Source organism: Xiphias gladius, chromosome 7 (assembly GCF_016859285.1).
Source record: "Xiphias gladius isolate SHS-SW01 ecotype Sanya breed wild chromosome 7, ASM1685928v1, whole genome shotgun sequence".
Taxonomy (NCBI): domain Eukaryota; kingdom Metazoa; phylum Chordata; class Actinopteri; order Istiophoriformes; family Xiphiidae; genus Xiphias; species Xiphias gladius.
In genome coordinates, this window is record NC_053406.1 from 26,691,529 (window position 1) to 26,718,814 (window position 27,286).

The 27,286-nt window shown below is 45.1% G+C and overlaps 2 protein-coding genes across 9 annotated transcripts; both read right to left on the reverse strand.

Moving 5' to 3' along the window:
* Positions 1-611: 611 nt before the first annotated feature.
* mmp23bb (matrix metallopeptidase 23bb) lies at positions 612-10,015 on the reverse strand. 2 transcript variants are annotated; one of them, XM_040131157.1, is made up of 9 exons: positions 9,800-10,015; positions 9,489-9,605; positions 6,953-7,077; positions 5,537-5,676; positions 5,258-5,425; positions 4,506-4,670; positions 3,034-3,144; positions 2,721-2,847; positions 612-2,169 (listed from the first exon to the last, which is right to left on the reverse strand). In XM_040131157.1, the coding sequence occupies exons 2-9, from the start codon at positions 9,543-9,545 to the stop codon at positions 1,977-1,979; spliced, it is 1,086 nt and encodes a 361-aa protein (XP_039987091.1). In that variant the 5' UTR covers positions 9,546-9,605; positions 9,800-10,015; the 3' UTR covers positions 612-1,976. The 2 variants fall into 2 exon arrangements, with proteins under 2 accessions (XP_039987091.1, XP_039987090.1); XM_040131156.1 differs by having other exon boundaries at positions 9,708-10,015.
* Positions 10,016-15,347: 5,332 nt separating this feature from the next.
* ap2m1b (adaptor related protein complex 2 subunit mu 1b) lies at positions 15,348-26,627 on the reverse strand. 7 transcript variants are annotated; one of them, XM_040130796.1, is made up of 12 exons: positions 26,514-26,627; positions 24,880-25,001; positions 22,041-22,306; positions 21,615-21,697; positions 20,852-20,857; positions 20,622-20,757; positions 19,631-19,775; positions 19,228-19,347; positions 19,009-19,144; positions 17,923-18,020; positions 16,939-17,050; positions 15,348-16,485 (listed from the first exon to the last, which is right to left on the reverse strand). In XM_040130796.1, exons 2-12 carry the CDS (start codon positions 24,951-24,953, stop codon positions 16,351-16,353), a joined length of 1,311 nt encoding a protein of 436 aa, XP_039986730.1. In that variant the 5' UTR covers positions 24,954-25,001; positions 26,514-26,627; the 3' UTR covers positions 15,348-16,350. The 7 variants fall into 7 exon arrangements, 6 of the variants coding, with proteins under 6 accessions (XP_039986730.1, XP_039986731.1, XP_039986728.1 ...); XM_040130794.1 differs by lacking the exon at positions 26,514-26,627 and adding an exon at positions 26,308-26,436 and having other exon boundaries at positions 16,351-16,485; XM_040130793.1 differs by lacking the exon at positions 26,514-26,627 and adding an exon at positions 26,089-26,264 and having other exon boundaries at positions 16,351-16,485.
* Positions 26,628-27,286: the final 659 nt, after the last annotated feature.

Sequence of the window (27,286 nt, forward strand, 5' to 3'; positions counted from 1 at the left end):
GCATGGGGGAAAAGGCTTTTAGGGGTCAGTGGGTCTAACATGACCTGCAATACCAACTGTGGCCACTACATGAAAATTATCCTTTGAACACCCCACAGCTGCTCCTGGGGTTTTTTTTAGAGGACAAAAGTCAAAGCTTGATGAGGAGTGTCAGTGTGTAGTTAAAGGTCACAGGTGGGGATACATCATTATCTTTGCTATGCAACTAACTAATAATCTACTGTAATTTAGTAGTAGGGATGTAACAGCAATGTGATCAATACATTGTCATTACATTGATGACTGCACTGATCCATATCAAACACAGCTGAGTTTTACAGAAAAATAAACTCAGTTTTTTTGTATTATTTGTTTTATCTGCGTAGTGTACTGCGTACGGGATTATTGGTACGTGAGATCTCGTCAGGTGGGTTATGAGGACATCCCCTCCGGACAAGATGTTTACAAGGACATCGCATTACACTGGGGGTTAAATGATGTCATACCCATTTCTGGTACATGACATCATGCTGGGAAGATATATATATATATATATATATATATATATTATGTATATAGTGTTCTACAGGATTATGAGGACATGAAGTTCAGCTGAGATGATTATGAGGACACGACATCATGCCAAGAGTACTACAGGCACCTGAGGTTCTACATGGGTACGCCATGGATACATGACATCCCGTCAGGAGGTTACGAGGATGTCCTGACAAGATGTTTATGAGGGCATGAGATCATGACGAGATAATTGTAAGGACATTACAAGTACGTGACATTATGCTGTGAGGAAAAAAGGTATACGTCAATCTACAGCATTACAGGTAAATGATGGTCTACAGAAAGCGAACGGGCACATCAATCATGCCAAGGATGTCATGCCATAAGGATTTCCAGTGCATGACGTCCTACAGGATTATGAGGACACGGGGTTCAACAGAGATGATTGTGAGGATGTCACGCAATGAGTACTATAGGCACCTGAGGTTCTACAGGATTATGAGGACATGACATCCCACGAAGAAGATTATGAGAACATGACCTACGACATTTGTGTACATGACAATCCACTGCAATTATGGGGACGTCGTATCATGCCAAGAACATGACATCATACAGGATTATGAGGATGTGACAACCCCATGGATACAAGGATATGACGCCCTGTGTAGATGATCACACAAACAGGTAAAACCAGGAGGGATATGGGGACATGACGTTCTATCAAGACACTACCAGTGTATGACGTCATGCCTTGAGGTTTACGGTCCTATAGGATCATGGGTGCATGGTATCCTATCAAAAGGATTCAGGACATGGCGTCATCCCAAGAGAATTACAGGTACAAAATGTCACGTCATGAAGATTATGGACACCTGACGTCCAACAGGGGTTGTATTAACTTCTTTTCACTTAAAAAAATAACTAAACGCAGAAATTGCCCACAGGTGCCCAAACGTTCACACAAATTTGTTTTTCCAGTTAAATTAGGAGGATTATGAACACTGAGATGATTACAGGGACATGACGTACTTCCAGGAGTATTATGAATTTGTTACGTTTTTCCTAAATTTTTACGATTAGATGACAACCTGCTCAGCTGAGTACAGGAACATGACGTCATGCCACGACCACAGAGCTGCCACAAATTTATAACCTGTCCCCAGAGCTCTTTAATGAAGCCATTTCAAAGTCTGTTTTCAAAGTTGAATCATGTCCAGCTTGGAGTCATATAATCTTCTTGCGTACCTGTGGTGAACAAACCATCAGAAATACCTGAAAAAGGTCCAAACGCATACAAAACTGCGTCCGTTGAGGTTATGGCCAAAAAAAATTGAACATCTGATCTTCTGCACCTCCAAAGACCCAATCGCACGCGTTGTTAACAAGTTCTGCTGTCCCACAAATATAAAAACTAGTACTTCCTTTTCTTCACATTGTTTGTTGTTTTGTCCTCCATCACTCCATCCCCGTCGATGTCCTCAGCTGTTGGACGGCTGCTCTGGTTTCAGTCGGATGGCCCAGGAGTTGGCAGATACAATGTCGCCTCGTCGATGGATGCGGCAGGTGTAAACACCTTCGTTGAACTCATTGGCAACGATGCGAAGGTCACGGTCCTTCATGATGATGTAACCGGGGATGGAGGTCAGGATCTGCTCGCCGTCTTTATACCAGCTGCAGAAAACAGCAAGCAGGAAAGATTAACCTCAGTCATCAACATGACGTTTTTACATGATTAGATTTTTGGCTGAAGGATGCTGGTCAGTAGGTTTCCACGACTACTGGCCAGATCATTCGCGAGGATGAACTCTTTAGATTTTAATGACCCCATGATCTTTCCTCCAGCCTCCCTCAGGACAAACTTTGTACTCCACTAGCGGTTTAGACTGTAAGACAACGAAACCATCTCCATGATAAATGAGTGACTCCATCAGCTGAGGAAAGCCATGAGACCTGGTTTAGGCTTGAGAAACAACAACAAGTGAGTTGGACATTCTGTTTCCAAGGTCAGCAATCAAGTTTGAACCTTGAAGTCCAACCTCATGTCATTCATCTTTTAGTTTAGAGAGTTTATTTTCCTTTATGTTTCTACTGGCAGAATTATCTATCTAGAGCGTCTTACTGTATTTTCATTCATCCTTTAATTCTTTATTCATCACTGACTCAGCCACAGTCTTCATGTTTCATTAGCTCACGACCTCAGTATTCACTACTGATCAGCTGACCTCACTTTGGGCGGAGAGCGGGAGTTTTTGGTCCCACAGCGGAAACCCACCACCTTCCCTCGGGGAACCATCTTGATCTTGACATTGGCCGGAGGTGGCGTTGGCGTGGTAACCGCTTCCAGAGGCTCTGCGGTGGGAACGAGATACAGACAGGAAATTAGTTTCATACCAGAGACGGTTCGACAAACGGACAAACCTCAGAGAGAATCAGGTTTCTGTTTGATCGTCCGGGCCGCAGCAGCACAGAGAGTAAATACATCACCGACGTGAGATATCCGGTGAACCAGAGGTTAGATTCAGGATCCGGACTCACCGTAGCAGAGGTCGCAGCGCCGAGCGCAGTTCTTCTTCATGAAGGTCTTCCTTCGCTCACAGAAGCCGAGTCGAGCCCAGGGATCACAGACTCGCTTCTTATCCAGGCAACCTGCAGACAAACAGGTCAGCAACTGTCAACCATGCAGTGGTCGAAGAATTCAGATCATTTGCTCCAGTGAAAGCAGCAGTATATGGAAAGTCCGGCATTCAAAAGGTTACTGAACTAGTACAGAATCATTAATAGCAAAACGTACTTAAATATCCAAAGTCAAAATAGCCTCATTAGGAGGCAGAGTGTCCTCTGTCCGTGTTATATTGCAGTGTCGTATATTGTATTATCAGGATATTATTGGTAATAACATGCAAGCAGTATTTCGATGCAGCAGGTTGAGGTGGACATACTGTTCACTTCTTTATACACTGTTGGATTGTTTAATCCTTAACAATTTATGATTTTATAAAATTCATCTCACGTTGTCGGTGTAAACTGTGAACGTTGTCGGATAAATGTAGTGCGGTAGAAACATAAAGTGGCAGAAAATGGAAATACCTAAGTGAAGTACAAGTACCTCATAACTGTCCTTAAGTACAGTGCTTGTGTAAATGTACTTAGTTACTTTCCACCACCGCAACCATGTTGGATTTTACCACAGTTTTATTTAGTATGACCAAAGGTTGTTTTCTGTATAGCCAAAGCTATCGTTTACTTATTTTACGATACACTGCACTTTGCCAACAACAAGCTCAAATTGCTTCGGAGGTTTCACCAAATACACCACTAACTGACTACTTATACCACCAGTCGGCGCTGTGGGCAATAGTCAACAGCTCGTGGCTGATACGATTTAGCTACAATCACCAAGTTTACAGTAGGTAAAGTGTAAAACACCAATGTGTCTATATATATTTACATAGATTCCACATCACTATTCAGGCGTGGCACCGGGGAAATATGCCTTGTCCATGAGATTGTCTTTTTTAATGCTATTTACCAGCTTTCTGTCACAGTCCAGTTGTTTTCTGTCTTGCCTGCTCATTTGCTGAGGTAAGATAAAGATAATGTGTTGACACTTAGATTTTAAACATGTAAAGGAAATGTTGACAGTGCTAGTGAGGTTAACTAACAAACCCCCCGTAGTTGAGGGGATTAAGACAGACGATGAAACCACAACATACCCGGTCCGGTATCTGTGCTGTCTTTGTCTAGTAAAAGCATAAAATGTCCCGAAAGGTATTTAAAAATACTTGAATCTTCACTCAGTAAACTCTACCTTAAGAACAGATTTAGACATTTTTAATGCGTCTTGTTGGAAAATTGGTATGAAACAGATTGTTGTCACAGGTCTGACGGCAAGATGAAGAGCAGCTCAGAAAACAACGAGGACCCGCACCAGGACTCTGTTCGCAGTTCACCGGAGCCGTTCAGTATCTGAACACAACGTTAGTGACCCTACATATGTAGAGCGTTACCGTAAAGCCTCTGGATGCCCCAAACGTCGTCCTGAGCGATGTTCCTCTGTCCGGTGTAGGTGGCGTTGGGATGCATCAGGGCCTGAGGGTCTCTGGAGTGCCACAGGCCGAGAGCATGACCGATCTCGTGAGCCGCCACCTGGACCAGGTCGTTCAGCCACACTCCTGCAGAATCACACTCAGTCGGTCTACATGACGGCAAACACTAATAGAGTACATTCATCCCTCTGTAGTGGGGTAAAAATCAGTGAGGGTGGCACCAGAGGAAAGGTCGTGTTGTCGCCTAAACCAGGGTGTCGATCCTCTGTACGGTGGCCTTTTCAGGACATCTCAGACTCTCATTGTCAGAGTCAGATCATCCGTCTAATGTTTTTTCTGCACTTCTTCCACAGTAGAAACTCTGCTGAGAGTTTGATGTTTATTTATTTCTGATTTAGAAGAAAACTGCGATAAAACAATTAGTAAATTATGTTTTATTTCTCTGGTCCACTCACTTTGTCGTCAGTCATTCACACACTTCGTTGAGACGTCAGACCTCAATGACAAAATAATAAATTCAAGTTCGGTTAAGTTCAATTCTGTTATATCTCCGTTAAAGTCACACCCTGTTGTCTGCCTGACTCTCAGGATGCAACACTTACATTATGTCTGTATCTTCAACATTATTCACAATAACAATGACTCTACATCTACAACTTGTTCTCCTACTGCTGCTTGTAGCGCTCCCACCACTCCTCCAGCAGCACAGTTACCTTGTTTCCAGCTGAACCTGGACTTCCCGAGGATCCAGAACTCGTGGTTGTCGAAGTGGATTTCTCCTCGCGGCGGCAGGAAGGCGTGAGCCAGCTCGCCGTTCAGACCGTCGAAACACGGGTGGAGAGGAGACCACCAGCAATCGGTGTGATTAAAGGTGTAGAAACCTAACACACATAAACAGCGTTTTCAGATTTATAAAACCAGATCGGTGACTTTAGACGGCTCCGTGGTTGTCAGGACCAAAACCCCCCCCTCCTCTCATCCCCTGCTCGTACCTATGGTGATGTCAGCGGTGGCATTGGCGTCGGTAACCTCGGCGAAGGTCAGCGGAGAGACGTCGCTCCACTTGGTGAAGGCGATGCTGATGGCCTTCCTGGTGTCCTCCACATTCAGAGTGTTGGGAAACTTGGTGATCCTGAGATGAAGACAAACAGAGAGACAGGCTGATGGTACTGGTCTACAAAGACCGACAGACCATCCCTGATCTCAGGTGTTTGATCAGTGGAGCTCGTAGAGCCTGGCAGGCACATTTCGGGGTAATAAAAACCCAGCCATAAGAGGCAGGCAGGCCAATCAGAGGGCATTCAATGCATCAACTGAGCTCAATCACTTCAATTCACCAGAGTCTGTCTCTGAGGCGGTGAAGATTTATTTTTACATTAAAAACCAAAAAGACGAACCCTGGAGACGCCTGCCTGACTGGTCGCCGGCGCCGAGGAGAACGTGGAAATATACAAACACTGTCTGTAGATGGGAAATGTTGTCAGAGGTTCAGTCTTAACACCACACAGATAAGCTGATTGACATTACAGAGCATCCCACTGTAACATCCACCTCCACAGGGAGCTGACGTGAAAGCGGAACCAACCATCATCTCCCGCTTCACAAGTAAGAAAAGCTCATTCAACGGCCCACCGGCGTTTGGAATAAAAATCCGACCAATTCGACCAACGCTAGGCCAGAGGTCGGCGGTCAGTCCCGCCCAGCTCCGAGAATCAACAGAGACTGATCAGGTTCACGGCCGAGCAGTCAGGTAAAAGAGGAAACTCTGGATAAGAGAGGAACTGTCACCGTGACGGACAAGACACACACTGCTGCCCTGCAGAGCTTCATGGGAGATGTAGTTTGTAGATGTACATGTAGTCAGTCAGTGGTGGAAAGTACAAATACTCCCGTTCTGTACTTAAGCACAATTCTGAGGTATTTGTACTTTACTTGAGCGTTTCCATTTCATAATATTTTATACTGTTAATCCACCACATTCACAGAGATGTTTCACTTTTCACTGCAGCTGCAGTTACTGAGTTTACAGATGAAACTACCAACAGTATAAACAGTGGATAATTAGCTCTTTCGCAACCACATCAAACTGCTGCTCACTTGTTCCTGTTAATGAATCTGTGATTGTATTCCAATAATATACGTAATATACATGACGACTGTAACTGAGCGGGAGCGTTTTGCAGAACGAGTACTTTTACTTTTGATGCTTCTTTGCTTTTACTCGAGTAAGATTTGGAATGCAGGACTTTTACTTTGAAAGCACACGTAACAGCGTTGTTTTATTGTGGTAGTGCTAGTTGTACTCCTGCCTCTGACAGTCTGCAGGCGAACGGATGGACAGACAGATTCGGAAGTTTTGATCTAAGCGTCAAAGTGCGAGCTAAAGACGTTTAACCTGGATCTTCTACCTGTACGTGATGTTGTGGTGAGTCCACTTGTGGCCCAGAGGGTTGATGGCATAACGTTTGTGTCTGGTTCCTCCGTGAACCAGGCGGTCAGCGAGGGTTTCCGCCGCTCTGCTGCTGCCGGACACCTGAAAACACACAAAGCGACCGGTCAGCTGCACTTCCTCTAACGTGCAGCAGATGCCGCTGTGACCAAGCTCTGTGTGCACTGAAGTGAATGACAAAAGCCCAGGCTTCTCCCTTCAGCTACAGGGTACAGGGTCAAGGTCTGGCTCTCAGGGGGGTCGCTGGGCCGCGTTTGACGGGACTGACGTGTCGGCCGCAGCTCCGGCGGAGGTTTCCGGAGAAGGCCCTGGTTTCTTCACACGATCAGTGAGTTTGTGACGTGGCAGCAGACTGATTCCATACAGATGTGAAACGCTCTCTTTCGTTCTCTCTCTCTTTCGTGTGTTTCTCCTTTGATCCCCCCGAGATATCTGTCACCCACATGTGAACTTTACCGTGAACCTCCTCTGCTCCTCCTCATCCGTCCACCAACCGAAACCACAACACACTTCACCCTGGCAGAGACTGTTTATCATACAGTCCCCAGTTCGCTGTGTCTGACCATAAATCTTTCCTGAGACAGAGTTGAGGACGCGTCAGCTCTTCCTCTCTGTGTAATCTCCTCGTCGTATTCCCTCCTATTGCTCCTCGGGTTTTATCGAGTCTGTTTGCGCCGACAACGTCATGCTGTTTGTGTCCATGTGTTGATACAAAGCCTTTGGTTTCCTGCCATTTAAAAAGTGCTTTCAAACATTTAAACGATACGGCCTTAAATTTTCGCCAAGTCCCTGGTTCTGCCTTTATATGTTATATAATAGTTAAAGATTTAAGGCAACATGAAACAAACGCATCAGAAGCACAACAGAGACGACATGAGACAAACCACGAGCTGCGCACAAAGCAAACAAAGTGTTCTGCATAAAACTGAAGCACGACTCAGAGAGAGAGTTAAAATAACCAGTTCCCACTGGTCCTGGGAGTTTGAGGCCAAAGGTTTAACTGGGATCACAGTCTGACCCTGGTCTCGCTCCCCTCTGAACAGGACGGACGCCTCGATCTGGGGCTGACGTTGCGGATCTGGGACGTACAGTACTTCTTATGGACTGTTTTGCTTTTTCCTCATTCACGCTGCTTCTTAATCAGCGAGACTCCGAGTTATGTTGGTGATGAAACTAATATGAATGATAAAAAGGGAGGAGGAGGGTGATGGTGAAGTCTGAGTTTAACAGACCTGCAGTTCTGGTCCTGATCAGCCAACTTTGTTCAGCTCTTCATGTTTTTAATCAACATCTGTGCAGGTCTTCATCCTCTATATACGCATTTAAACATCACATCGCTTCCTAAGTCCCAGTCTGGTCGCAATCAGTGTCGATGCACAGCGACGTGATGAGAGTCAGTTCGTCGAACGGGGCGAACTCAGACCCTCAGAGGGTCTACAGCAGGACCGGCGGCAGGCCCAGACCTGCGGGTGGTCCGTGGTCAATGCACCAAAACATCGCCGCGGGAGGAAGAGCAGCCAGCGTTTGGATTAGAATTTCAACTCTGGATTTATTTCTTGCAGTTTCGAAACCGTGTGTCTGTTTCACTGTTCTTACAGTTTCAAACAGGAGCTGCCAGTGAAAACACCGTTTACACTATAACTGGACCAGGATACTAAATACGAACCGACTCAGGTCACTGGCAGTGAGCCGGGGGCGCGACCGCTGACGGTGGCTTAACCGACGAATCACATCATTCGTATCTGAACCAGTGGATTTAATATCACTGGTATGTTTGCACACCCATCACACATGCAACCTTTCCATCTGGAGACCGGAGGTGGAACCGCAACCGGTAGTCGAGTTACAGAAAACCAATCAGCAGCTTTTGCGATGATTAAATCGTTGATTCGGTTCCATCTTCTCAGATGGGAACATTTCCAGATTTTTTATTTCTGTCATGTCTGATTGTAGAGTGAATATTTGGGGATTTGCACTGTTGGTGGAATAAAACAATCTGAATACATCATCTTGGCCTTTGGGGAAATTAAAACGGCTGCTTCACTATTCTCCCACGTTTTCATTAGCAAGTGTTTTACTTTTTCATTCTCGCTCTACTTCAGCCACCGAATCGGATTTTTCCGTTTGATGGCTCGAGTTCCTTCGTTTTGCCGTTGTGGCACCGGAGCGAACTCCTCGAACACATGCGGTGACCGTTTAGTCCTGCATCAGTCCAAACCCTCAGAGGTTCAGGTCGATGACTGAAAAATGACTTCATCCATTCACTGATTGATTATAGAATAACTGCTGAGTGACCAACTCATTAATCGACTAATTTAATGTGAGTGAAAATGTGGAAACAGTTGAGCTTGAACTGTCCCAGGTGGGTTTTTTTATTCAAAACTTCATTAAAGAACTGATGTTTTAATAAACTAATAATCAATCAGAGACAGAGGACACGATGACAGACATCAGAGTCTCAGTTCACTGTCCTGCGGCCTCACAGCTCCGCTCACCTTCATCATCACCATCATCATCATCACCATCACCATCAGCGGCTTAAGGGGGCCCATGATGAGAACTGGACTCAGAGATCCAACGCGGTCCGACACATGACCCGCCTGTCAGTCAACCTGTCAATCAATCAATCAATCAATCAAACAATCAATCAGGCTGTCTGTGTGCGAATCATGAGAAGAGACACGTTTCCATCGAAAAGGTTTCTAAAGATTTACGCAGAGTTCTCAGGATTCCTCAGGACCCTCTTGGACCAGGAGACGCGTAAAACCCGGAGCCGAGCGAGAAGAAAAGAGAAAAAGATCCGAACCCGATAAGACCCGAACCGTCCCTGATCCGTCCAGCCCGTCTCCTCGTTTCTCCTCTGGTCTCTTCTCAGTCCTCTGTCCCTCTGTCTCAGGATGAGACAGACCGGGTCGATTAGAGTCAGGACCCGGTTCGTCCTGCTCGGCTCTGGAACAAACTGAGGGAACTTCCCGGACGGGACGCTCGCTGCTGCAGTGGGGCTGGTCCGGAGGGGCGGGGTCAGGTGTGTGTGGTGGTGTCCATTTACACAGAGAAGATAAATGTGGAGTTTAACCCTTTTCCTGCAGATTTCCTGACGGTTTCTGGACTCTGGAGTCTGCTTCTGTTAAATGCACACATTTGATTTGATTTGATTTGATTTGATTTGATTTGATTTTCTGCAGTATCTCTGGATCTGAGCAGCAGATAAACAAACACTCAGACCTGGTTGTTGTTGTTGCCTCTGGAGGCCTGCGGGGGCCCTGGGGTTCGGGGCCACAGGTAGGGCCACCCTGAGGTGTTTTCCTACCAGCAGCGGTCCAGATGTGCAGCATTTGTCTCGTCTCTTCTCAGAACATCTGTCCAAACAGCCGCCGCTGCTGCAGCCTGTGGACCCTCAGCTTCCTGTGGGTGAGAGTCCGCAGAGACGCCGATGATCAACATCACATGAGAATCCCGAGGAACTCGGAGAATCTTCGGACTCGGACGGGAACCAGACTCTGAACTACCAAGTTCCGTTTTGTGGTTTAACTCTCTCCTGCTTTTTCTGTCACTGGCTGTTTATATTGGTGTTTTTTACATTTACAGTCAGATGGTGAATCCTGAACTTCACAATCTGCATGTTGGTTGGAATGAAACATAAAAATCTCCTGCGGAGCCACTGGAACTGAACATCAGAAACAAAATCAGGGTGAAAATTAAGAACAGTTCGTCCAAAAATAAACTTTGAACACGAATCTTCTCTTTGAAATGTAGTTTTGGAAATGTATTCATACCTGTCATGTTTGGAAGGTTTTTCATGGATCTGTTGTGGATTGGATCCAAAATTTTGGACCCGAAAAGACCTCTAGTCCAAAGGTACTGTCCCCATCCCCCCACATGAAATTAAAGATGCTTGTCAACCAAGACAGCCCAACAAAATCAGGAGCCCTCAGCATCTCAGGACGAATCTCGTCTCAGCTGATCCTACAGCACTACTGGATTCTAATTAGTAAACTGGGTTAGACTCTCAAAAACAGTCCTATAGTGGTTCAAGTCCAGTCTGCAGGACAGAAACTACTTTGATAACTCTTCATCAGAGTGGACCAGGATGATATGTGGAGTTCCCCAAGGTTCCATCATCGGTCCTCTGTTATATTTAATATTTATATTCTTTATATTCTCGTTAAAACGAGCACAAAGAGGTGATTTTCAGTCAGAAAGCAACGTAGACGACAGCTGCTACATCATCACACAACAGTAATTGATGGAAACCAGTGGTGGAATGAAACATTGATGAAAGTACATTTATTTTTTCATGCCTGAAACTTTTCATGGTTCCAGCTTCTCAAAAGTGAAGATTTGCTGATTTTTCCACTTAAATCACAATGAACTGAATAATCCTGAAAAAACAAACAATAGATTAATTGATCGAGGAAATAATCAGCAGATTAATCTTTAATGAAAATAATCATTAGTTGGAGTCAATATACAGTAAAACAGCTCCAGCAGTACAATGCTGTTGACACATTAATGCATCAGTGATAAAACATAGAACAGAACAGCAGTCACAGGGAACTTTTGCTTTTCATACTTTCAGCACATTTTCCTGATTATGCTTCCATACTTTTACTTAAGTAGCATTTTCAATGCAGGACTTTTACGTGTAATGGAGTATTTTTACTGTGCGGTATCGGTATTTTTACTTAAAGCGTCTGAGTACTTCTTCCACCACTGATGGAAACAAATTCACGTTTTCCGGAAAATTAGCGGAAATTTCGTTCAACCTTGTGCTACATTTCAATGGGAATTTGACTTGTGAGTTCGACCTCTTTCACATTGGACTCACTGTTGATGTAAACGTGTGAATTAGCGCAGCTTTAAGTCATTTCTTCAGTCAAACAGCAGGGAGACAAAGCTGTGGGAACTGCTGATGGAGATTTATTTTACAGACTACTCTGAAAAAGAGAAAGGAATCATTATTTGCAGCATCATCACTGCGACTGACCCCCCCCCCCCCCAAGTCAGATTTCTTATTGCTTTTATTATGTGTATTGTGTCTCGTTTATCTGTCCGGCCGCAGCTCGCTCACCTTCACCCTGACAAACCGCCTGCAGTGGCATCCTTTACAGGGAGTCGTCATACGGTGCATGTTAAGCAGCCCGGCGCTCATTAAAGCTGCGCCGTGAGCTGGATGAGGTTTGAATGTTGGCAGCCGAGCCGCCTGGCAGACTCCCATCATGCACTGCAACAATGCAATGACCTCACGCTGACTGTTTGTTGGCAGCGAAGCTTCCGATCGACACGTCGACAGAAATCTGAGAACAGAACCACCTGAGCCCAGAACCGCCTGACGGGCTGTCGTCTGTCACCTCCCGATGATGATTAATCTTCAGACACAGAGAAGGGAAGCGATTGTAAACATGGATCCATGAAGCAACCACTGAACGTCCCGTCGTCATCTTCACACGACTGATGGTCACTTGTCCTCTGAATGAACGTCTCCTCAAATACTGTCACTGTCATTATGACTTCATCAGTGTCACACATTTCTCCTCTTTAAGCATATATATATATATATGTATGTATATATATATATATGTATATATGTATATATGTATATATATATATATATATATGTATATATGTGTATATGTATATGTATATATATATATGTATGTATATATACACACACTATACTGCATTAATTCATGTAGTCACAGTATCACAATAAAAGTCCTTCATGTAGTTCAAGTATCACAATAAAAGTCCTTCATGTAGTTCAAGTATCGCAGTAAAAATACTTCATGTAGTGAGAGTATCACCGTAAAAGTACTTCCTTTAGTTCAAGTATCGCAGTAAAAGTACTTCATGTAGTCACAGTATCACAGTAAAAGTACTTCATGTAGTTCAAGTATCGCAGTAAAAATACTTCATGTAGTTCAAGTATCGCGGTAAAAGTACTTCATGTAGTCAGTATTGCAGTAAAAGTACTTCATGTAGTCACAGTATCACAGTAAAAATACTTCATGTAGTCACAGTATCACAGTAAAAGTCCTTCATTGTGCAGGGACCTGTCTCCTGTGACTGGTCTCTGATTCTCTCTGACGTGATCAGATCATTGATCCTGAGTCACCGAGGCTTCGGCAGCGTTTTACTGGTGGAGCCGCTTTTAGTTCAGTCCACTGGTTCCCAACCTGAGGGTCGGGCCCCTCCAGAGGGTCACCAGGTGAACCTGCTTTTAACTACTTTATATAGTGTTTATAATGTAGTTAAAATATATCAAAATAAAACCTTACCAACACCAACAGTATGGACAAAAGTAAATAATATAATTAAATGTTTTGTTTTTTTTTTCTTTCAGGTGACAGGGAAGGACCTTTGTCAATCCTTACCCGTCACCTGTCACCTAAGAATTATTAAATGGTACAAAGGTCGGGTGTCGGGGCTTCGTCCTACAGCGAGATAATGACCCAGAACGTTAGAAGAACAGAACCGGACGGTGGCTTCACATGATGGCCAGCACAGTCTCCAGACCTGGACCCCACGGAGCCGGTTCGGGATGAACTGGACAGAAGGCGAAAGCAAAGCAACCTGCAGGCGCAACACGTTGATGGGAACTTCTGCCAGAGTTGGGACCCACGTCCTGAACAATGATTGATTTCCACTGTAGAAAGAAACATCAGGAGTTCAGCTGGTGGACGAGTCAGAAATTTAGATTCGATTTAGTTCAACAAGATTCAATGATTCCTTGTTTTTAAAATTTCAATTTTAATGTTTAGTTGTTCTGTGCTTTAGTTTCAGAAACCCAGACATTCTACTGGAGGTATTGTAAAATCTATCTCATTAGTTCTTTTTCTAATTTGTCATTGGTGAAAACTTTCAGTGACACCTGATGTTGCACTTATTTTCAGAACAGTTTTTATGATGAGCTTTTTGTTGTTCAAGTCACTGCCGCTTCTCTCAGCCTCTCAAGACATTTGACGGTAAATAATCTTCACTCAAGGTCCACTTACTAGCTTTTCAGGAGCTTTTCCCCAGCCTTCAGAAGCAGATGAAGCTTCTTCAGTTGTCTCTGTCTAGATTTAAAGTCCAACAACTACTTCCGGGGTCAAGAGTCAGCTGTCACTTTGAAGGCTTTCTTGTTGAATTATTTAGAAACACTCGTCAAAGATGTCGACACCTCAGCAAAGGAAACCCGAACTGTGAAAACTCTGGTGTTAGTGTGAGCTGAAGTAGAGCAGAGTCCGTTTCATCACGACGACATTTCAATATGTCGAACGTTGACTCATAAACTTCAGCTTCAGTTCTCAGACTTCAGGAGACGTCCACCTGTCGTCTCTCAGGTGGAAACTGTAACTCTGTGGCTCTGCAGGACATGTGCAGGAGTATCCCATCATGCCTCTGTGTTTCTGGTCCCCGGGGGCCTCCTGGCGGCCGTCCAGCCGACCCAGAGGCCGGACCGTCGGGCTCCTGGCGGCGTGTCACTCAGAGAGACGGAGGAGGCGACGGACTTTCAGCCAGAGCTGAAGGACGAGGATTTAATTACACGTCCGTCCATTCATCTGTCAATCCACACTCTGAATACACACACACTGGTCAGTCAGCGGCAGGTTCCCACATCTCAGTCACCTCGTCTTGTTTTCACAGGCTGCAGGTTGTCATGGTAACCAGCAGCAGCCATAGAAAGTGCTGATGCTTCAAACCTCAACATGACCCCCCCCCCCGGATTCACTTCATTGTTCTGAAAGAGCAGTGGTGGATAGTACAGTACATACAGTATGGGGGGGGGGGGCTGTCAGTTTGATTCATTCACTGAACTGTGACTGAGGTCTGAGTCAAAAACCCTCAGTCTCCTTCAGGTCTGACCCTGTCCCGGCCAGGGATTCCTGGGTTATGTTTGCCCTGTGTGCTGCCTGTCAGGCAACGTATATGATGCCCTGTGGACACTACTCAGGGTAACTTTTCCACCCCTACTCCACCAGAACTGATCCTCAGTCAGAGGTAAAGCAGCTTCATGTCACATATTTTCACAGTTATTAACTCGGAGGGAAAAACTTAACTTTTTACTGAACTTATGAGACGTCTGCAGATAGTTTGCAAATTAAGGTTTTACACGAGCTTGACTGATAGTTTTTTTTATCAAAACTGACTAATCGATTATCAACTGTTTTAAAAGCCTCTCAACCTGTTGACATCTGTCAGCGTATTTTATGAATCAGCGTCTACTAGTTTTACTGTTTCTACCTGTTCAGTCTCATCAGCTTTCACCAGTATGACAGCTGCTACACAAACATGGAAACGATCACGTCTTTGTTCACGAGTAAACGTCGGCCCGACTGATTTTACCGAAGAAAAAAGAGAGAGACAGACGGTGGCGTTTTAACCCACTGCAGCAGGTTTAATAAGCGCGCACACGCACACACACGCACGTCACATCGATCACTTCGTACAGATTGATAACATCTGATCAGTTTTGGTCACAGTCTCATCACCAACAGGTCTGGAAACAAAAACTGTATAAAAATAAACAAATACAACAGTTCAGATCTTCAATGAATCAACAAACACTGAGTAAACATGTTGAAACTGACGGAGACTGAGGCATGCTGGGTAATGACACAGATCGCGGATCCACTACGAGACAGGAGGTCTCAATCGGTGCTTTACTGGTCTGACTGGTGGCTTTGGTCCCAGTCTCTAAAGTTAAAGGGTCAGTTCACCCAAACACTCTTAGATATACTTCCTGGTTTCTGACCATCGGATGGTTTTGGTTTAATGTGAGAGACGGACCTCCTGTGACTGATGATCCACACGTCACACCGGAGACTGTTTCTAGGGACGACGTCTTCAGTCAAGGCCCCTGTGGCCACACCTTTGTGTTTTCTGGAATGTGATCGGCTGTTTAGTGTCCCCACAGAGCTCAGTCATCAGACTCTGCACTGGAGTAGAAATACAGACATGGAGCTCCACACTCAGCGGAACCTTCAGTCAGTAAACCTGTACAGCTGTAAATTTAAACACGAGTCCGCGGATCCACGCCGCTGGCGCTGCCGCGTGACGGTGCAGCAATCTCTTCTCATTAATACCGGATGAGCCACAGCCCGCTGCCTCTCGAGGAACATGGAGCAGCTTGTTGGATCCACACCGCAGAGGGGCAGAGGGAAGTCCAGGTGTTCAGGTACAGGTGCACAGGTGTTCCTCATAAAGAGGCCACTGAGTGACCCACTCCTCTGTAAACGGACTGAAACTGGATGGAAGATTATTAAAAAGTGGATCGTGTAACAGACATTTTGACTTAAGAGCTGGAGAGGAGAACGACGACGACGACAATGATGTCAGCGGGCGTCCCTCTTCCCATCAGCCCCAGCGGCGGCGTCAGCAGCGCGTCTCGTAGATGCCGCTTCGTCCGATGTAACGAACCCATTTAATAACATCGTGATCGCTGTAGTTCAGCTTTGGCTCAAAGACCTTCAGGTATCGAACCTTCAGACCTGACGGAGCAAATGGCACCTGAGGAAGAGGAAGAAGAGGAGGAAAAGCTCATCAGATCTGTCGTAATGTCACGTTCAGGTCGGTGCAGCTGTTCTGTTTTCAGCCCTGGGTTTTTGCTCTGTATCTGTCTTCATTTAGTCAAACCGTCCCTTTAAAAGCTGCTGAACCAGCTGTGATCAGCTCCTGTTCTCAGCGTAGCCGTGGACGTTCAGACAACTGTCACTGAATCACTGTGATACTGAAGGAAACTTAAAAACAGGAAGATTCTGAATGGAGTTCTGAAGCCTCTTTTTCTCTGGTTTCTGAGTGTATTTCTGGAGCGACATCAGAGATAATGACGTCGAACTGAATCATATCAACATGAGTTTCAGGTCTGTGAGTTCAGATCCGACTCAGGACCCTTTCTGACTAATTCTCCTCACACAGTATCTTTACTCTATTTACGCTCACTGACTGAGTTTATGCTCTGACCTCAAAGTTCATGGAGATCGGAGGTCGTGCCCACTTCTTCTTGTCGTTTGTCGGCAGCAGCTCGATCTCTGCGCTGATCTGAGACTCCTTCATCCCCGCCATGCGCTTGATCCTGCAACACAAGGTACAAACACACCCGGTGAACTTCACCTGCTGCAGCCAGCTGAGTGTGTCAAAGAGGCAGCCGCACAGACCATCAAACCTTCCTTCCCTCTTCCTCTCACTGAAAAGCGGAGGAAAAAACCCAAGATGATGAACTGTGCAGCCTCTCTGACCTGGTGATGTGGTGCAGAGGTGTTTAGCTGACGTGGCAGCAGCAGCGGTGGGTGGTGTAGATGGCGGTGGGGTGTGTTCGCTGATGCTGCAGAGCTGCTCTGATCTGGATTCTCTTTGTCAGCACAGACAGGTTTTATTGCTCAGCTCAGAGGTCGAACTATCGATCAGTTGGGGCTGAGCACATCGACATTGCAGAAGCAACAACACTCCTCAGCCACAGAACAACAAAACAACTTCACCTTCCGAACTGGTTTTAACTGGTTTGTCCCCAGTGTAGGAGTGTGTCTGTCGAGTATGAGAGCTGCTCATTCATCTTCTACTCCGGTCATTACAGCTACACTCATGGGTTCGGGTGTTTCCTGCAGAGTTCTACAGCAGAGGTGGAGAATCAGGCTGTAACGTTAACCTTGACGTTTATTTATTCTGTGTCCTCCAGGGACCTGAACCGCAAACTAAGATCAGTGGGGCTCAGCTAAGCTGGCTCACTGTTTACCAGATAGATCACCATGGTAACCAGTGCAGCAGGGCTAACCTGCTCAGGTTAACTTCAGTGGATGGGATCACAACCTGTCAACAGCCAAACTACTGACCAACCAGATCTCTGGAAAACCAGGGTAAAGTCTCTTTGTCTGAGACACAGAGACTTGACGTCTTTTCAGTCCTGATCCTCTGTTAATGCTCAGATATGAACTTGGTGTAACGACTTACTTCCAGACGATGGCGTTCTCACTGGCTTTATATTTGGCTTTTCCCTTCGTACAGATGAGCTGAACTCCACTGGTGTTCAGAGGGGTGGGAATACGAACCTGGGGGGGCAGAGGTCAGCACACAGGTCAGATCAATCACCAATCGTCAGGGATCAATCTCAAACTGTACTTAAAACACCGTTTAGTCAGACAGACAGAAATCGGTGGTGGCGGAAACAAAAACATCACACAATGTCTGATGATCAATCATCCGAGTGGGGCAATACTAATCGATCAGAGTCTAATTATTCCAGCAGGAATGTGATTATTTCCAGTGAGACTGAGGAGTTTCATCTCAAAGTTTTATTCTCTTCTCTCAACCAATCGGTCGAGGCAGACAGCCCCCACCCAGAGTCCCCTTGTGTTGAAAGTTTCTTCCTGTTTAAGGGAGTTTTTTCCAGTTCATGGTGGAAGAGTTGGGTTTCTCTCTATACTCGCCATTGTTTAGGTCTTGACCTGACTCTGGAAAGAGCCTTGACATAATGTGTGTGATGATTTGGTGCCGTATATAAATAAAACTGGACTAAACTGGACTGAGGGCAGCGGTTTCTCTCGGTCAGTTTGAGGTGTCAGGTTGGAGGTTTGGTTTCAGGTCAGACTCATTTTGAACTGGTGGAGTTGGATTTTTGTGTCATTTGTGTTATTTGGAGGAACTTGGTTTGTTCACGATTCAAGTGATTCAAGAGAGCTTTATTGTCACCGTCTCTGAGAACGAAACGGCAGCTGCATCTGTAATCAAGCGCCGGGTTAAACAGAGTACAAAAAAAAAGAAAAAAGAAATGACAATACAATACAGTAGTGCAAAAATATGCAGCAATAAAAAAACAAAAAAAAAACAAAATACAATATCAAAAGTTCAATTTACATGAATTAGACATAAATATCAAAATGCTGTGTGGGGTTAGAAAGTCATTTGTAAAAGTGTGATATAAGAGTAAATGTTGAAGTGTGGGATAATGTAAACTCACCACACTTGGTTTTCTTGCATGTTGCCCTTCATGTCTACGAATTATTGTTTGAGTTTGAGCACAAACCAGTGGGGTCGTACCTCGATCTTCTGCGCCAGCAGCGAGGACTTGAAGTTGGACTTGATGACGACTTTGACCTCCAGTTTGGTCCGACCGACTTCTCTGACCAGAGGGATGACTCTGAAGGGGAGGATGATGTCTTTGGTGGTTCGATACCTGAGGACGGACAACAGAGTCAGACGGACCGTCTCGTCCGGTCTCTGATTAACCAGGAGGTTTGTGTGCCGGTGACCTCTGACCTCATGAGCTCGTAATCTCCGTCTGGAGGGATGAAGCTGATGCTGCGTTCAGAGTCGAACTTGCTGAGACGAACACACTGATGGAAGGTGCAGTCATCAATCGCTATCGACTGTTTACCACTGAGGAGACAGAGCGGTCAGGTCAGTTCAGAAGTCCTACTGACGAATCACTACTTTAACAACTTCGGATCCAACCTACGCTGGCATGGACATCAGATCTTTACAACCACGATGGGAAACATTTATTACAGTTAACATGTTTTACATTACAGTGCCTCCTTCAAGATGTCCACTGCAGTGGGCATTAAAAAAAAACAAAAAACATTTTGATTTAAAAATGTTTTTATGAGTGAAATAATTTGGTTCATAATTCTGCAGGTCATGTTGCTGCGTGACCTCTGACCTCTTGCTGGCGTCCTCAGAGCTTCCTCCTTTACCCTGCTTGTCGATGACGATCTTGTCGTTCATCCCAAATTTACACTCGGGCATCCCGCTCAGGTAACTCTTCATCACCACCCGACCTGAGACGTGAGCACTGAGCACCTGACCTGAAAACAAACAAGCACACACACGATTTAAAGGAAGGTGCAGATTTTATAAACCTGAGCTATGGACACTGTCAGAGATTGTGCTCTGCAGTTTATAGGGAGCCATCACTCCTTCTAAAATCTCTGGTCATATTAAATGACTAAATCACTGAGCAGAAGTACATTGTTTTTCCAGGTATTTAACGCACTAGATTCATTTGGTGTCTATACACTTTGTTGCACATTGAAATTCTGTTGTGAGAAATGAGCAAAGTAATTGTAAGAACTGAAGTAGTAGCAGTATTTGTAGTATGAGTACTGATGCTATTATCACTGATACCCAGTGTTGGGCAAGTTACCTGAAAACTGTCATCAGTTACTCACTGTTCAAAAAGTAATTACTTTACTTTACTAATTACTCAGCAGTCAAAGTAACAAGTAATTACTTGTGATTACTCGTTACTTTCGTTTCGTTACTCAGATGTTAAACGAGCCTTTAAAAGACTTTAAAATCCTCCTCACACACGTGTAGAAACAGAAAAGACACAGTTCAGTTTATCAGCAGCTACAGTCTGGAGTGACCTGGGGTTCATGTAAGAAAACCAGCTAATAACACTACATGGGAATTACTTTCTGATCCCAGACCAGTCTACCCACTGAACCCAGAGACCAAACTGGTATCAACCCTCTGTCGAATCCCAGTAAAACACCGGACAATCCGACCCCCACATGCCAAAGCAACGGAGCGCTACTTGGAATAGTAACTGTAATGTGACTACTGAGTTTCAGACTGTGACCCCTCACACTGCTGTTACAAAGAAAAGTAATCCCATTACTGTGTCGGTTACTGCCCAGTGCTGCAGTTACCTTGTGGTGACATGAGCAGGTTGACGCTCTCCAACACGTCCAGAAACAGCTCGTTTCTTCTGTATTTGAGTCCCTCTCTCCTCCAACCGATCTGACCCGTGACCTGGCTGGTAATCTGAGACTGCTCCTCTTTGGTCTGGGGGGAGGGGCAGTGTGATAGACGAACATTGATGTACAACTTTAAAATCATTTTTCGGGGTGTGTGTGTGTGTGTGTGTGTGTAGACTCACATGGTGCTGTAGGATGATCCGGATGAAGGATCAGGATCAGGATCAGGATGGAAGCCACACAATCAGACAGAAAACAGTTTATTAACACCTACTGAGCAAGTGATGAGTTTCACTGACAGAACCTGAAAGGAATAGTACAACATTTTCGCTTTCTCACCAAATGTTAGAGGCTTCAGATGAAACAAACCAGGTCTGTTGTTAACCAGTCAGAACACTGTTGTTGTTGTTGTTGCTGTTAACCAGTCAGAACAGTGTGACCAGAGTCAACATTGGCTCTTGGCGAGTAAACAGCTGTTAGTGCTAACATCGGCTATGTAGCGGGAGGAAAGACTTACATTTGGCTCCTTCAGTGAGCTGAGTCTTATTTTATTGAGTTCGTAACTTTGGCTCCACCTGCGGTTCTTCTTTCCCATCTACTGGGGTTTATGTACAACACTAAATTACCACTGTAAATATTATAAATATTTTTATAACCAGCGTACGAAAGCACGAGACGTACTCCAGTGTAAAATAAAAGTACTGCATTAGTCAGAAGTAATCCTGCTTTTGGCCTTTAACCGAATCATCAGCTTTCTCCTTCTACAAATAGCTGCAAAAGGCTTGTAACAACCAGTGAGAGTCTTGGATAAATGGACATTATACTGAATTTACCATATGAACTACTGGAATCAAACTGGTCATTATTTGAACACTGCCTGTTATTTGAGAATTTATGGTATTATAAATCAAAATCTTTATCTCTCAGTCAGTGAGGGAGTCCTACCTGGCTCTTGATGCCCTGCTGAGTGATGAAGGTTTTCAGAGCTCCGGTCTCTGAGTTTTGAGGATAACCAAAGTCCAAAATCTCTGCAGGAAACAAACACCGTCACGACAAACGGACAAGCTAACAGCGCCACTATCATCACAGTACAAATCTGCAGCTCGGTGACTCAACCTCCAGTAGAGATGTTTCCTGTCAGCGCTGTATTTTCTTTAGGTTTTGATTTTCTCATCCAACGCTTACAAAAATCAAAACCTAAAAAAACAACAGAGCGGCAGAACCGCGGCAGCGTCAGATGTGAAGGGACGACACTTCCTGTCGTAGTTCAGGTTTAGAAACAGAAGAAAATACAGAAATGTTTCTACTCAAACTAATGAAGGAAAGCTGAAGTGCTCCCCGTCCTGCCCCCGTTAAATTAACGGTGTTTACCGTCGAGCAGCTCGTAGATGAGGACGAAGTTGTTCTTGACGTTCTCCTCGCTGATTTTGCCGAAGTATGCCGTCATCACGTCACACATCTTGTAGAGGAACTCAAACACCATGGCGGCGTTGACGTTCTGCTTGGTGACAGCTGCCAGCCAGATGTTGGAGCGATTGACGTGGAAGAAGCTGGTCCGGGCAATGTTGGTGACTGGAGAGCGGACCTGCTGCCGGGCGTGTATGACGTTAACACGAAACGCGTCCACTGCATTTCTCCTGGACACAGAGACGAGACGGCACGAGGTTAAAAATCACTGAGTGAACCAGAAGCCTCTGAAAACTGACCACAGATCTGACAGAGGAGAAGAAACTTTGTGGTCTGGGGGTTTCAGGTTTGTCGTAAAACCAAAACGTATTTGTCCCGTCTTCAGGCAAACAGGCCGGTCTGCGACCAAAACAGAAGGGTTTTTTTGTCGAGGGTTTCCCCTTAAACGTTAATCACTTAAAACATCAGTAGTTTCAAACCCCATGATGTCAGGTTTTTTTTTAGGCACCCCAGTACATCCACCACCAAATTATAACGGGCCTTAAACGTTTAAAAACCCAATCTTCATCACACAACCTCCACTCAAGGTCCACTTACTCACTTTTTCTGGAGCCTGGCACTCCTCGTGATGAAAATGAATTTGCCTTGCCGAGTTTCGTCACCATATTACCCAAAACATACAGACACAAGCACTCCTACAAAAACAAGTCAAAACTGATGTCTGTGACTACAGGCGCAGGAAAAATATCCAAAACGTCTGTAAATGAAATGTATGGCTTTTTCACTTCAGCTGACAGTCAGGAGAGTCGCCCTCAGTACGTTAGGATGCTACGACCGGGACAAACACTCTATCGTTGTGACTGAAATCATAAATCAGCATCATTAATGTGCCTCCACCTCATCCTTTCACTCTGCATTCGTTGGTAGAACCTGTAAAAGAAATACAGACACACACCCGATTCAGCAAAGGTTCTTCCACACTGCTACACATCCTACATCCTCAGTCTCAGAGTAAACTGGGTCCAGTCATTCAATGACTAAGGAGACACAGGTAAAACCTCACAGTCTCTTACAGTTTTGGACAGAACACAAACCTGACAGACCCACGATGTAACAGTGAATCTGTGTTGTGGGTTTGCCTTGTTGAAACCAGAATTAAAAACCATTTAGTACTGAAAATCAGAAGACAGACGTCTCCCAGTCTGATCTCTCTCTCCATCAGCAGCCCTGTTATCGGTGCAGACTGCTATGACCTCATCACTCTGAGGTTTCTCTCAGCGCTGCGGGGCTCACCGCCACACTGCTGTTGCCTAGAAACAGGCTCCCTGCATCGTAGCGACAGGAAGACGGAGGCTGCGGCACGTTCAGCACTCATCTCTGCAGCGTCCACAGACGAACGGACGATTCCGACCGGCCGAAGAGGTTTTTTCGCCCAGCGGAGACTGATTTTAAATAAAACAGACAAACTGAGCTGAGAGCAGTCAAAGGATTCTGCCTGTGGTCAGTCCAGATACAGATATAACATCTGTATCAGCACTTCCATGCAGAATCTACTGTTTACAAACTGAATTGTGTAAAAGTGCTGTGATTCTGCATTACTGCAAATCAATACTACAAATATCTTTTATTAGAATAACATTTACCTATAAATTCATACATGACAAATATCAGCTGAAATGACTTGTTAAACAAAAATGAATCCATCTCTCTCACACACACACACTGTGAGCTAATCACACAGCTGTAGTCACCTCTGGAATATATGGAAGTCCATATCTGCCAAGGAAAGAAACAAAGGTATGGTAGAGACACTACCAAGACACTGGTTCAAAATTATGAATTAATTAGTCAGATTTTTGGCTGTCTGTCTGATATTCAAGATCTGCCATGACTTTTTGAATTTTTTTAACTTTTTTTGCAGAGCAGCAGCTTGGAAAGGGTTTGGAAGTGACAGGTGGTTAACATGTCGTCTTAACAGGCCACGTTTCAGTCACTATTTCATACTTGTTCCGTCGTCTGACAACAGAAACAGAAAAACATGTAAATGAGAACAGATTTATTGGGAATTGAGCTGAATTAAATTACTGTATGTGTGCGCAAAGACAGTAGGAGAGAAGCAAACAGATATAGGACGGTCCAGCCACAGACTAGGTTTTGACCTAGTCTTGTTATTCTCGCAATTTTGGTACACTTATATAATATTTCTTTGAAGTTTGCCTGTGTTACTTTATCAACAAATGAAACTGAGTAAATATATGTTAAAAAAAAAAAAAAAAAACCTCCCACACCAAACCACCAACCCTCTCTTTACCTGTCTTAAATCAGGATATGTCTTCTTATAAAACCTGAATTTACACAGGGAAGCTTCACTGAAGAAATTCCCAATTTTATCAGGACCGTCCTGTTCACACCACGCTCACTGTCCCACACATTTACACCTGAGCCTGCCCAGTACATCCCCAGTCTGAACAGCTGGATTAATCCTGCTGGTCGCTCCCTTTCTGGTCACAACCCACTCCTCTGACCTTTCCAACCCCACTGCTCAAAGTTTGCTCTATTCACAGGCGTTTCAGCCCACTACACTCAGCCGAGGGGGTTTCTGCCTCCTCGTCTCTCCTCACCCCCACCCTGGCTTTGCCCTCTTCCCCTCCACTGACTCACGGAGTGTCAATGAAGAGCAGTAAAACTGAACTCAAAGCTTCAGAAACCTGTCAGGCTCCACACCCAGGCGGTTTTAACACTGACTGTGGATCAGTTTAGTGTCTGGCTCACGGGCACTTGAGCACGGACCTGCGGGACTCACCCGATGTCATCGCGGTACACCCTGGAGATCAGCACCTCCCCCTTATGATTGTAGATGAAAAGTCCTCCGATCATGGTCGACGCTGTCCGTCAGTCAGAGATGCTGATCATGACGAAGAGTCACTACACAGAGAGGGAGAGGGGGATCACTGTTACAGACGACGCTGAAAGAAAAGGGCGTTAAAAGTTCTCTCTCCAATGTGGTGGACGGTGAGAGTCGATGAGAGACGGTGACTGGTGATGTTGCTACCTAACAAATCACGAGTACAGCTTCCAGTTACCAATATTTCTGCCATTATCTGTTACGTCTGCATTGACTTTCTCTTTTACAACTTTCTTTATTTTGTATATGACTGAGATCGGACACAAGAAAAAACTGAAGAAAAAAGTCTTGTTTTCTGAGGCTTTTATTCTTTAATCCTTAAAAAAGAACAGACACTCAAGAAAATTAATTACTGCACTAAAGCAATTCATATTTCTCCTCTTCTATCAAAACAAGGCCTTTTTAAAACGTGAAGGGAAAATGAACATTATAAAGATTAAACACATGAAGAAAGATTCAGGAAATCCCGGATCAACTGTTCATTCTCAGATTTATGGGCAGGTACGAGTAAATTCAGCCATCTTTCAAAATCATAACACGGTAAATCAAAAATGATCATATTAACAACCCCAGGATTATAATGTACTATAATCAACGATTCAGCCATTTTTTAATTTACCTGACGCCAATGGTCTTCCATAGCTACTGTGTTTATATATGAGAATCCGTAAACAGAAAGAAGCTGTGTTGCTTTGGTGTTAAATGATCTTATTTAAACACGGTCGTGTGTATGAACACCGTCCACTTCCAATAACGCGTCCCTTTAGTTAGCATGTTAGCTTAGCCGGGGCTGTCCTTCTATGTGCCCAATTCCAGACATAAAAAGATAAATATTAACCGCAGGCAACAAACATTAAATATCAGCGGAAAAACTAACGCTAGTCTTCGGCGCTGGTAACGTAGCTAGTTCACAGGTCCCTGCTAATAACGTTTGACGCAACGCGTTCCGAACTCCATTTAAAAATCTGACATTTTAATGGGGCTTCGTTTGGTTCGATACAGCTGCACGTATAACCTATTTGGACATTCTGGCACTCGGTTCGCTCCTGGCGCACTTTCGACATATTGGAGAACAAACATGTAGCACGTACTACGGTAACATTTCACCTTTCAACGTCAGGACTGAACAGCACCAACATATGGGCTTGAGTTACCGTCCCGTCGCGTAGCTACACGATGCGGCTACAGATAACGTTATTTATCGATTAACGGATGCGTTAGAAAAGCTATAACGTTACATTGTGATTTAACACAGCTGCTGCTTATTTGTGCCGAATCGAAGGTTGGATCCTAACGAATCATAACCGATATTAAATCCCGACTTACACCGAATGGCCCGGTATTGATGATCAATAAATAACTGAAGATCATAATACTAGCAACACCTGCTAACGTTACCGCAGCAGTGAGACGGAGACGACTTCGCCGCGGTCACTCCGCCGCTGCTGCAGTGCAGACAGACGGAGGGACAGACAGACAGACAGACAGACGGTCGGTCGGTCGGTGGCTGTGTCCGTCCCCCGTGTCCTTACCCGCTCCGCAGAGAGGTCGCCGTGTCTCCGGGCCGCCTCACAGTGAATCACACGGGCCCCGCCGTCCCTCCATCAGGGCATTTGACCGTGAAACCGGACTCCCCCCGTCTCCTCCGGTCGGAGGCAAGATGTCGGCGGCGGAGCAGACTGTCAGCTGACGGTGCCCGGCCCGGCCGCGTCCCGTTCAGAACCACCACCCTCCTCCACCCAGAGTCCTCCTGCTACAACGGACTGTATTTTACCTCAGCACAGATCTATACGTTCACCAGCTTAATACCGAGGTGTCGGTTTGGTTCACTCAGGACAGGATCCAGGTCGGTGGTCTCCTGCTCTGGCCGCTCGCTGAGACCGAGGAGGCAGGTGTGTGGATTAGGACGCGTCCCCGTCCCCTTCCCCTTCCCCTTCCCCTCCTCCTCCTCCTCCTCCTCCTCCTCAGGACCTAGCTCTGCACGAGTCCTGATCATCACTCAGCAGGCCTCATTCAGATCTAACAGACCTGCTCTGCTGTCTCTGGTTCATTGGAAACGGGATCCATAATCTATGTTTCTAGAGGTGGTAGTCTAGGTATTCTAGGTGCCACCCTGTAGTCCAGATCTGAAATTCTGGGCCTCGAGAACTGCAGGGCTCGTGTGTGAAACATCTTTAGGAAAATGCAGGACTAAAGCCAGGGCCGTAATTTGGAGATGTCACCATAAAAGCACGCAACTGAAACGAAGAGCTTGGCGGCCACCGAAGATATGAAAGACATTTTTTTGTAATAAATTTTAAACGAT

Bases quoted from the DNA above. Each gene is read 5' to 3' on its own strand.
- mmp23bb (XM_040131157.1), bottom strand. From the start codon at position 9,545: ATGGGCCCCCTTAAGCCGCTGATGGTGATGGTGATGATGATGATGGTG. The intron at 2,848-3,033 runs GTGAGTCCGGAT...TTCCCACCGCAG, and splicing joins GCGCTGCGACCTCTGCTACG to AGCCTCTGGAAGCGGTTACC. The intron at 2,170-2,720 runs GTCAGCTGATCA...TGTTTTCTGCAG, and splicing joins CGCTCTCCGCCCAAAGTGAG to CTGGTATAAAGACGGCGAGC.
- ap2m1b (XM_040130796.1), bottom strand. From the start codon at position 24,953: ATGATCGGAGGACTTTTCATCTACAATCATAAGGGGGAGGTGCTGATC. The intron at 22,307-24,879 runs GTGAGTCCCGCA...CTCTGTGTCCAG, and splicing joins GTGTACCGCGATGACATCGG to GAGAAATGCAGTGGACGCGT. The intron at 19,776-20,621 runs GTAACTGCAGCA...GTTTGTTTTCAG, and splicing joins CCTGCTCATGTCACCACAAG to GTCAGGTGCTCAGTGCTCAC.